This window comes from Sprattus sprattus (assembly GCF_963457725.1).
Source record: "Sprattus sprattus genome assembly, chromosome: 3".
Taxonomy (NCBI): Eukaryota; Metazoa; Chordata; class Actinopteri; order Clupeiformes; family Clupeidae; genus Sprattus; species Sprattus sprattus.
The window spans coordinates 49,473,942-49,484,968 of NC_137922.1; the positions used below are offsets into that span (position 1 = coordinate 49,473,942).

The window sequence follows — 11,027 nt, forward strand, 5'->3', positions numbered from 1 at the left end:
CACCCTGGTCATGCAGGCCCAGTACTCCACTGGACTGGACTGCTTCCACTCCGTACATGGTAGGCTAGTCTTAATACAGACCACATGAGCAAAGAGATGCAGAGAAATCTGCATAGATCCGAACAAATGTACTTGCCTACTAGTATGTCTGGTTTATGTAGTTCAGACCACTGTACACACCATGGCTCTAGACTGTCCGCCCGTATGTGCTCTAATGCTGTCATTTCCACAGAGTTGGTGTTTGGAACTGGCAAGCTAACATCAATAACACAGAGCTGCCAACATTGTGTTTCTGAAAATAGTAGCATAGAAAAATTTTAGGCCGGAGATTTTACGTGTTCTGAGATGCAATCTAGGTAAGGACTATAAGGACATGTTTATCTGCAAAGAACTGCAGTATTTTGAGTGTATACTTTCGTCTTTTCCCTGTAGTGTTGCACACAATTATACACAGACGTACACAAAACGTTTTTTATTACCCAAACACATAAATTAACATACAGTACTGACCAAATACAGTATTGACTAAGCAGGTGGATTAAACATTAACACCTGACAAACCTGCAACACATGTGCACAGCCTTATTTAGAACAGAGTTACACTCAAGGGAATCTTTAGCCGTGACATGACCATCTGATCAACCCCGACCTCTCACTTTAGCTGGTCATAGGTTGCTGACTTTGCCTTGGCAAGAGTTTTCTTGGAGTACGTCTGCTTGTAGCAGACTGACCCCTTTGCCACCATGAACTGTTTGTGGGTAATGAGGTTACTCAGGGTCTCCATTTGCATACTGGGTCTGAACTTGGTTTTATTTTTTGTGACAAGACTGAAGAAGCGTTCAGTCTGCGTTGGAATGAAAGATGCAGAGGATAGCCAGCATCACCCTGCACAGCAAAGGATACTTGAGATGGCCATTCCCATCCTTCAGCTGACTCATCGGATGCCACTGTGTGTCTGTCACAGCTGGTGATGCTCTCTGGCAGAACATCCATTTGGTACGTCATGAATTGACCCTCAAGCTTGTCCATCTCCTCAGCATTCATCCTCAAGCAGGGGAATCTGTGCACACCATCTAGACTGTTCTCCGCCCGTATGTGCTCTAATGCTGTCATTTCCACAGAGTTGGTGTTTGGAACTGGCAAGCTAACATCAATAACAGCACAGGTAGCACTGAGAAAAGTCTGCAGATTGCTGCTAACTGATGTATTTCAGTGATATATTCTGTGATCTTGTGCTGCAAGAACTGAAACTGACATTTCTCCTGAGTTTTAGACCTGTAGAATAAAACCACATAGTGAAACGCCCGGGACAATTGTGGGGATGTCGGCTATGATTATCTCTCCTCCATCCTTCATGATATCAAAATGAATTTTAAGACCTTACAAAAAGTTGTTACCAACAGGAACAAACCTTTCAAGCTGCTTCATGATGCTTGAAGAACCGAGGAACTCTCAGAACCTAGAACATCTAGAAGTTCATCTGTACTGTTATACTGTACCTCGTGCAAAAATGTATGTGAGAGAATCCGTCAGGGCTTCAGGACGGCCTGCGCATTACAAATATGGCAACAGGCTTTCATCAAGTGTGGCAGAAATTGTTATTTTACAAAGACTGCTTCCAACATCAACGAAAGCACAGGGGCAGACAATCGTTTTTTAAAAGTCCAGTTTCAAGGCTTATGTATTTATTTTCATCTTATTTATTACTAGTGTACATGGATATAGTCATGTAGACAGAAACTACATAAACATGTTGGGGAGTTTGCTTTCGAGATGTCTACTTTTGTGTTCCCAGTCACAGTTGCTACTGTTTGGTTTTGAATATCATAGAAAAACAAACAAACAAACAAAAACAAAGAAACTTGACTGAGAAAACACAATGGCTGCCTCAACACACTGGAACAGAAGTGGATCAATGTGATCCAGAACATCCCAGAGACAGGTTCTGACACAGGCCCCGAAAGCAGCTGGTCCTGGGCAGGATCCGACCCGGTTGTGATTCTAGCCTGGTTCTGTTTACTCTCACGGATCCATTCCAGAATAAGCTGCAATCAAGGATCACAATATGTAATGACAGCACATGATTAATAGTACTAGTATTGTTTTATGTTACACTCAAAAAGTGAAAGAGATCCTGTTCACTGAGGTTTTAGATCCATTTCAGAAAATACAATAAAAGTTGTACATGAACACAGATGTCTCCTGCACCTTCTTCGTCTCCTTTGTTTTCTCTCTTTCTCACACACTCTCCTGGTAATCAACTCAAATCACTGCACAATAGTTACTTCAGTTTTCCAGACGAAAACAAAAACAAAAAACAACCCCAAAACCATGCAGGACGGTTAATAATGAACACCAAGTCTCTGACCGAAAGCCCACTGTGTGTGTGTGTGTGTGTGTGTGTGTGTGTGTGTGTGTGTGTGTGTGTGTGTGTGTGTGTGTGTGTGTGCGTAAACTGTGACAGCGGGAGGGTAGCAGGTCAGATTCTCGTCTTGTTTGTTGGTTTGGTTTGATGAAAACCTCTCTCAGTGCAGTCCTTTCTTCACGTCAGGCTTGCTTTGACGATGCTAAACACGGTCTCTGTGTCCTCTGTGTCTGCATGAGAGGAGAAGATCTGCTTCAGATCTCCGACCTGCTGGCCATGTGGCAACTTCATCAGAAGCCTTTACTGTAGATCATCGCTCCAGTCTCAGGAGGGGGTGGATAAGTCCTTACACATGACCAAAATACGTACATGTATATATATATATATATATATATATATAAAAAAAACATAAAACACATAGAAATGGTCAAAACACAACTAAAATTACCCATAAAACATTGAAATAATAACCACAACAACCTCAAACTTTAAAAAACAAACAAACAAAAAAAAACATAACCTGCAAGATTACATTTTTTTGTGAATATTACAAATAAGCAGTAACGCTGTACAAAGCCATGTGAGAGATAAACTCAAACTGAAAGATCTACCACTACATTATCAAACGGCACCGTGACGCCATGAAAAAGATCTGCATCAACGTCAAGCTTTATAAATACTGCACATGGCGTCCACGGGTCCGTGGTACAAATGCTGGAGGAGGGTGGCTCGTCTCCGTGTCCATGGAGATGTATAAAGGGATGAATAAGACAACAGACCAACAGAGAGATGGGATGCAAGGGGGGGGAGTGGGGGCGAAGAGTGAGTGGGAAAAGACAGGGATAGAAAAAGAATCAGAAAGAAAGAGACAGGAATTACACAACAGCGAAAGATGCGAAAGAGACAAAGAGACAGAGATTGAAGGTTATGGAAACGAGAGAGAGACAGGAGAGATAAAGAAATGGACGGTGAGTGAATGTGTGTGTGTGTGTGTGTGAGAATGAGATTGAGTAAGAGTCCTTCTGCGGTCGGGCCCAGTCCAGCCCAGATTGGGGCTCAGCTTCAGACGCGCAGGATCTCCAGGCAGTTGTTGTAACAGATGGAGATCCAGTCGGGCTGCGTGGAGGCCCACTGCACGTTGTTGATCTCGCCCTCGGCCGTGTAGGCCAGTATGGGGTCCTCGATGGCCCGCGGCATCTGCTGGATGTCCCAGATCAACGCCTGGTGGTCGTCCGCTGGGAGAGTGAAGGGGTGAGATGAGAGTCGGGAAGGAGAGAGGGAAGGACGAAGGGGGAATTTCCGTCAACTTAGTCAAGAAATCTGTTCATCTTAAACTAGCAATCACATATACCAGGCCTTGCTAGATACCCGGTTGTGTTCATAAATTAATATAAACAGAGAAGTAAAGAAGAAAGGGAAGACAGATGTGCTAACCTGCTGTGCAGATGTGGCAAGAGGAGTGTGGGGCCCAGGCGATGCCGTTCACACACGCACGGTGGTTATTCAGTCTGGCCACCGGGGTGCAGGGGACGCGCACGTCCAAAATCACCACCTGGGAGAGAGAACACATTACTGAAGCATACTAGAGACACAACGTGGCATGTCGAAGAAGATTTAGAAATACCATGAAGGAGGTGACTACAGGACTACATCATGATGAACTAAACTCAACTCAATTGAAATTGAATGTTCAGAGAAGAACAAATAGGAGGAAAAAAAGGCTTGGGTAAGGAGGCCATACGCACAGAGGAGACAGCTGTAATTTACAGGAGACACATGCAGAGAAGACTGAGATCAGAAAGAAAAATGGGAGACAGAGAGAGAAAAAGAGAGAGACTGACAGAATGGACAGAAAGAGACAGGATATAGATAGACAGACAGAAATAGACACAGAGACCTCCGTGCCTCAAGAAACAGGAGACATACAGCCAGACACACAAAATAGCATATGGATGGACAGACAGACAGACAGACAGACAGACAGACATGCAGACAGACAGACGAGAAAAACAGACAGGCAGACAAATCAAATAGACAGACAGACAGACAGAAACAGTTCATATTACAGCAGAGGCAGACCTCCGTTGTGCAGGAGACAGACAGGCAGACAGACAGACAGACAGACAGACAGACACAGACAGACAGACAGACAAACAGACAGACAGAGAGACAGATAGACAGAAGAGACAGACAGGCAGGCATACAGACAGACAGACAGACAGAAAGAGACAGACAGACAGACAGACAGACAGAGGGCCCCACCTCCATGCCGTCCATGGCCATGGTGGCCAGGTAGTTGGGGTCCTGCTTGTTCCAGCAGAGGCGCAGCAGTGGGTGGTGCTGGGGGTCCTCGTAGATGATGGTGCTGTGCTCCAGGTGCCGCAGGTCGAACATGCGCACCGAGCCGTCCGCCCCCACCGACGCAAACATGTCCCGACCCCCGCCCGCCCGGCTGAACGCAATGTCATAAACCTGCGCCAGACAGGATGCCAGAGTGCTTTAGAATGCCACCGATGTATCAGAATGTAGTTATAGAATTAGAATGTCTTTCTTGAGAGAACCTCTAATTTCACAACAAAGAAATTAATCTGAGTTATTAGAAAGACCATGCTTTTTGACACAGGAGATTGCAGGTAAGTGACACAACACCACAGAATCCGAATTCTGATTCTACGGAGGACCCAATTACTGCAGGCACATCACTGAAGCTCTACGACCGGCTCCGTCAGGCCTTGAGCCCATCAGGTCAACTCTAGACATTCTCACCTCTTTGTCGTGAGCAATAAGCTGTGTTTTGACATGGCCAGAGACCAGGTTGACCCGACCCAACACCTGTCCGGTCTCCAGACCCCAGATGGTACAGGTGGTGTCTATACTGGACGTGCCTGAGAAAGAGGACAATGGAGAGGTAAGGTGGAAGTTACTCCACAAAAGTCTACTCTAGGTCGCACAGTTTTACCATAGAAAAACTGTTTGTTAACCAACATTAAAGTGTTTCTGCCCAATTATAATGATGTAATCTGAATGAACGGTACACATATAACTATTCACAATATTTTACCCACCTTGATTGAAAATAAAGTTATTTTAAACTTGCACACAAACATGAGAGTCTGTGTGAAAGACTGTGCTTACATTGTAGTCTAGAAGCACTTCTGGGTTTCAATTCAACTTATTTATTTATTTATTTTAAATGGTCTCAAAGCGCCGCACAGAGCCTGCTTGAACAGGGACTTAGGCGAACTCAGGCATTGTATTTTTTATTTATTATTTATTATGATTTATTTTTGGGCTTTTACCCTTTAATCAGAACGAGTAGTGAAGGTAGACAGGAAATGAACTGGAGAGAGAGATGGGGAGTGGGATTGGGAAATGAACGCGGGTCGATTTGAACCCGGGTCCCCGTGGGTGCTCAGACCCATAAATGGTTGGGGATGCTGCTTGCGCCACACCTCCCCTCACTCAGGTGGCGGCACTTAGGTGGCAACACTCAGGCGTTGTTTGACAACAAAAACTTCCAAGCACCTCTGACTGCCGCTTACCAAGCAGGTTTGGGTCCACCTCGTTCCAGTCGAATGAAGTCAGGGGGGCGCAGAAGTCAGAGTTCTTGTTGTTGTTTAGAAGGCACTCCAGCCGTGTGTCAGTCTCTCCAACCTGAGAGGGACAACAAACAAACAAACAAACAAACAAACAAACAAACAAATTCAGAGTTCAAGTTATTGTTTAGAAGGCACTCAAGCCGTGTGTCAGTTTCTCCCACCTAAGGGACAACAAAAAAACAAACAAGCTAAAATAATCCATTTTAGCAAATGAAACCAGTTGGCTTTAAACCGGCCTATTTGTGCTGACTTGTGAAAGCCAGAATGTTTCTGGGTTAAGCAGCAAAAATACATCAGTTTCACCTCATAGCTTGTGAGGCCATTAGGTGGCTATACACGCACTAGGACTAAAGATACTTTGGATACACGTAACATACAGCTCAAGCATATGGGGTGTCTGAATTTTGCTGTATTGCAAAGATACAAAGATTATACAACGTCTACGTAGGTCATGGATTCTGTGAAATGCTATTTGAAACATATTAAACGTCATCACCCTACATCACCCTTAACTCCTAATGGACATGTTTAGTGGGTATGGCAAACCCCAAACTGCAGTGAATGTTCCAGGATCAAAACTATGACAGCATAAGACCCCTGCAATTAGTCCATGAGTTGGTGGCTTATAAGCCTAAACGATAAGGGTTTATCCATGGCAATCTCACCCTCCAGATCCGCAGATAGTCCCCACTTGTGGCCAGAAGGTCAGGGTACACCCCTTTGGTGTCAGGGATCCACATGATTTTCGTTGTGGGGTACGGGTGGTCAAAGGTGTTCCGACACACAAACTCTGAACTCTCCTCCTCTAAACCCACCAGCTGAACCTGTATGGCAGAACAAAGGTACGCTTGTCAGTGCAGGTCACACCTGTAAAATACTTCCATACAGGGTGAGAGAGAGGTAGATAGAGAACACATTATGTTGACATATCCTGGCTCCCTTTATTCCATTAAGTAGAGGTTCAAAATGTAATTTGATTTACACATTAATACTTACATCACACAATACTATACAAACAGTGTAGTATAGTCATACGGCTTATTGGAGTAGTTAAAGGATACTTTCTTACCTTGTTGTTGTATTCTTCCACGAAGCTTCCAAGAGCCAGACGGAAACGCTTGTCTGGACGAACGCTCCAATTCATCGCGTATACAGTCCATGGTGCCTCGTATTTGTAGATTTCTTTTCGTTTTCCGTGAGACATGGTTTAAACACCTTCAAGGGAGTTCTTCAGCAATTGCAAATTGACACCCGCCACACGGCTGTGTACAGCTTCTTGTAAGAGAGTCTTTTTTTGTTTACCTGTCAGATTTAGCAAGCTGTACGTATGCTAGCTGAGTTAGCTAGCTAGTTGATTGGACATGTATTGCCTTATTTAGAGTAGACGTCTGCGTGCAAAAGGCTAATAACAGACCGCCAAACATGTAGCTATAAAACAATGCAAGGTATCTCCAGGAACCAGAAGCAGTATACACTTTGTTGGTCCTAAGGACACCGAAATTGGTAACTAATCTAACATACAATGGCGGCTGCGTCGTCGAAATGAAATAAAAACAGCCAACTAGCAAGTTGTATCTGTTGCTAGCTACACGAATAGGCTAGCTAGCTCTTCATCTGCCTAGAAAACGGTACACGCCGTGTTCATCGTTCAGAGCAATGCAGAAGGGCTTTCGTGGGCTGTTGCTATGGAAAATGTGCTCCGCTATTTCCCAACTCCTAATTTACAGTCGATGTCAGCAGGAATCACACAACAGCTGCAAAATCTCCATATGATTGGATCTGACGGCTTTCGGATGTCCACTCCAACCCGGAAGTGGAGTTTCGTATTTCGTAGCACTGAACTGCCTCTGACAGTTAATGTACCTTATCCATTTGCCTAGCCCTCCACAACATTCCTACAAAGCCCATTCGGGAACCTTGCCCTGTTCGGCAAAAATATTTGAAAGTTTTGTACATTGATGGACACACCATGTTTCTCTGTATAACTCTATTTTGGTTTCTCATCCATATAAAGTTAAGTCTAAACTGGTAGAGGCCTACTGAACTGCATAGACCTAAAATTAGAAAAGATTTTAACCTCATGATAAAACGGACTCTAACCACATCTACTTGCATGCAACTGGGATCTTGTGCCCCAAATGTAGCATTTTTAAAGCATTTTGTCCAGGTGAAAAACACGTGTCCTATGCCTTTGAGCTTTAAAACTTGCCCTCTATTCTTACAGCACTGGAAGTAGTCCTCTACTTATTCCCAATGATAAAGAATGTTTATACTAAATCAACTGAATCCAGTAGCCTAATTTGTTTCCTTATAAAATAAGTGAAGACATGACATTAAAAAAAAGACACTATGGTGGAAGGATGTATCATATTAATTTATATGCCACACACAGTATAGGCTAAACGTATCTCAAACATTTTTCCACTTCAAAGCATTCATTATTCTCTACAATATTTCACATATTTGCACCAGATCCTATTCATATTGTCAATTTAGTGATCCTAGCCCATAACAGTAGATTTAGCACTGAAGGCCCAGTAAATAAAACACTCAATCAAAGATCACAGCCTATTATAACACTACCAGAAGTGGTAGAACTCATGTTCCACACTTCAGGCATTTTCAAAAAGGCCTTTAAATGTCATATAGCAGTTGACTATAGCTTTAATTGTCTCTGCACTTTTACTCTAGCCTGGTATGAAATAGTGCTGGGAGCAACTGGCAGTGGAGCCAGGCTACCTTTTCTCAGGACAATGACAATAATCTATGACCTGGCCCTTGCCCACAAAGGGTCTGCGGAGGTTGTGGGCCAAATCTGTTTCAATCTGCTGTTCCTTATTTAAAGATGTAGTCTGCGATTTGGTTTCACGAGAAGTTCTTGATATTTGCTCTCAATCAAATTACATCTCTCCCTCCCATGCTCCTGGAGCACATGTGTTGATTGGCTGTGAAGCTCTGTCTGTGTCACTTTATTTGTTTCCCATTTACAGAGCCAGGACTGTGTACAAAGACAAGAGCAACTCGCGGAATTTGATAATAAGTGTATGGGAATACAATCGCGGACTGCACCTTTAAAATGATCATCAAATGGGAAATGGATTGAATCAATACCGGCCTGAGAGCGCCACTCTCAGGCCTAATGATCGCAGTGCTTTGAGTCCAATTCGGCCGAATAACCTGCTTTTGTGTACCGTTATAAAGCAATTCAGTATTTACAAGAGAGTTTAGGTGCATTCAGTAGTTGTTGCTAAAAAAGAAAATCCAGGTCGATCATGTAATTCTAAAGTACCATTAAAAATGTATCCCAAAAAGGTTGTGTGCATAGAAATTGTTTTTCATTTACATACTGTATAGCCTCATTAAAGACTTTCTGATGTACTGGAAGGATTTTTATTTTTTATTTTTCAACAGCATAAATGCACCTAGACTTGGCTCACTTACAGAAAGGCACTATCAAACAACCCACTACTACAACAACATCCTCCTCTCGCCATCACAATAAAAACATCTATGATATATATAAAAAACATTCACATGAAAAAATATAAAGGAACATTTACTTTTTCAAAATCACAATTAGAGACACTGATTTTATAATTCCTTCAAAGGCACCTTTAGCAGTCTCTAAGTCCAGGTCTCCCACGGTATGCTGGAATTCATTTATCTTCTCTAGCAACGTTTCAAAAATATGAGGTTCACACCCGGTCCGAGTGTGTGTGTGTGTGTGTGTGTGTGTGTGTGTGTGTGTGTGTGTAGGACTGCAAGATCAAATCATGTGCAGATTTACATGATCTAATTTTAGTTAGATCTAGAAATATCCAAATTTGTATAAAAACCAACAGGTTTGGTAACTGCAGTGTTGAACTAGATTAAAGCATCTCCTGTCAGTGCTGAATATAAGGTCTGCAATAACACAGTAGTGTTTTTTTTTCTTCCTGTCAATCACTTTGTGAGAGATTCAATGTCAGAATGAAACCCAATATACACTGGACCAGAACCACAGATACATTAGACGATAGCCCACCAGGTCAGATCAAACTCAATTTGAGTTTCTCTCTCTCAGTTGGCTCTCAGTTGCTAAGAAACCCCAGTGCTTTCTTCTCTCTTTCAATGCTATAGTATGAGCGTACGCAGTCCTTTGACTTGAGAGCCATTTAGCTTCTTCCAGTTGCAACGCAAACAGTTTATGAAAATAAAATCATGCTCATTCATGGAGGCACCTGCCCCTGAACATCCTGCATGTACTTTTGAACTTGAGTGTTCTAGATTCTGCATTCTAGAACATTGGAGTTCCCCAGAACACAGCCAAATCTGGCCGAGGTCTGGCATGAATCCATTAAATTCAGCCTACCAGACCAGGGAGAAGCTGATGCTGTTGAAAAACTATACCATCATTGCTGATGTTTAAGTGAAAAGTGAATGAAAAATACAAAGATTATGATTGTAGTGGCTGCAGTGGTCAAGCTGAGAAATGTGGAAAGGGTGGTGTTTGGTGGATAAAATGGTTGAAGACTGATGAAAAGGTTTAAAATACTTTGGAGTGGTAAAAAACGCAATTATTTATCGCACTTGGTCAGAGTATTATGACTGCATTCGCAGTCTCACCACCAACAGGCCATACCAAGTTTGGACACTGACGTCTTTTATGCAGGAAGGGTGCAACAACACTGCCACCCGTGCATGGAGAAAATAGGCACAAATTCAATGAATACTTTCACCCCCTTCCAGCCAGTCTCACACACACACTCACACACACACACAAACAAGTCATTGTTTTGGCTTACATCAGGAAACACCACTGCATTCTCTCAATAGACTTCTCAGTCCGGGCGACTCTCTTTTCACAATGGCCGTTTAGTCAAGGACAGCTCTCTGTCTTAATGACGATCTAATTCACAAACTCTTCCTGTCATTCCAAAGCGCTCCACGGAACCATTACTGAGGAACCATTCCCCTAAATGTGTTGGTTTCCCACAGAGGTAGGAGGAGGAGGAGGAAATGGGGCCTAGTTAGGTGGTGTGGATAGGTGTTGACTAAGCGAGTGGATAATCCTAAGACTGTAA

The 11,027-nt window shown here is 43.1% G+C and overlaps 1 protein-coding gene across 1 annotated transcript; it reads right to left on the minus strand.

Annotated features, from left to right (window-relative positions):
- Nucleotides 1-1,533: 1,533 nt before the first annotated feature.
- On the minus strand, nt 1,534-7,690 carry LOC308363248 (DDB1- and CUL4-associated factor 7). The gene is made up of 7 exons (XM_080836048.1): nt 7,034-7,690; nt 6,630-6,788; nt 5,908-6,019; nt 5,132-5,250; nt 4,628-4,837; nt 3,800-3,917; nt 1,534-3,600 (listed from the first exon to the last, which is right to left on the minus strand). The coding sequence occupies exons 1-7, from the start codon at nt 7,166-7,168 to the stop codon at nt 3,428-3,430; spliced, it is 1,026 nt and encodes a 341-aa protein (XP_080692174.1). The 5' UTR covers nt 7,169-7,690; the 3' UTR covers nt 1,534-3,427.
- Nucleotides 7,691-11,027: the final 3,337 nt, after the last annotated feature.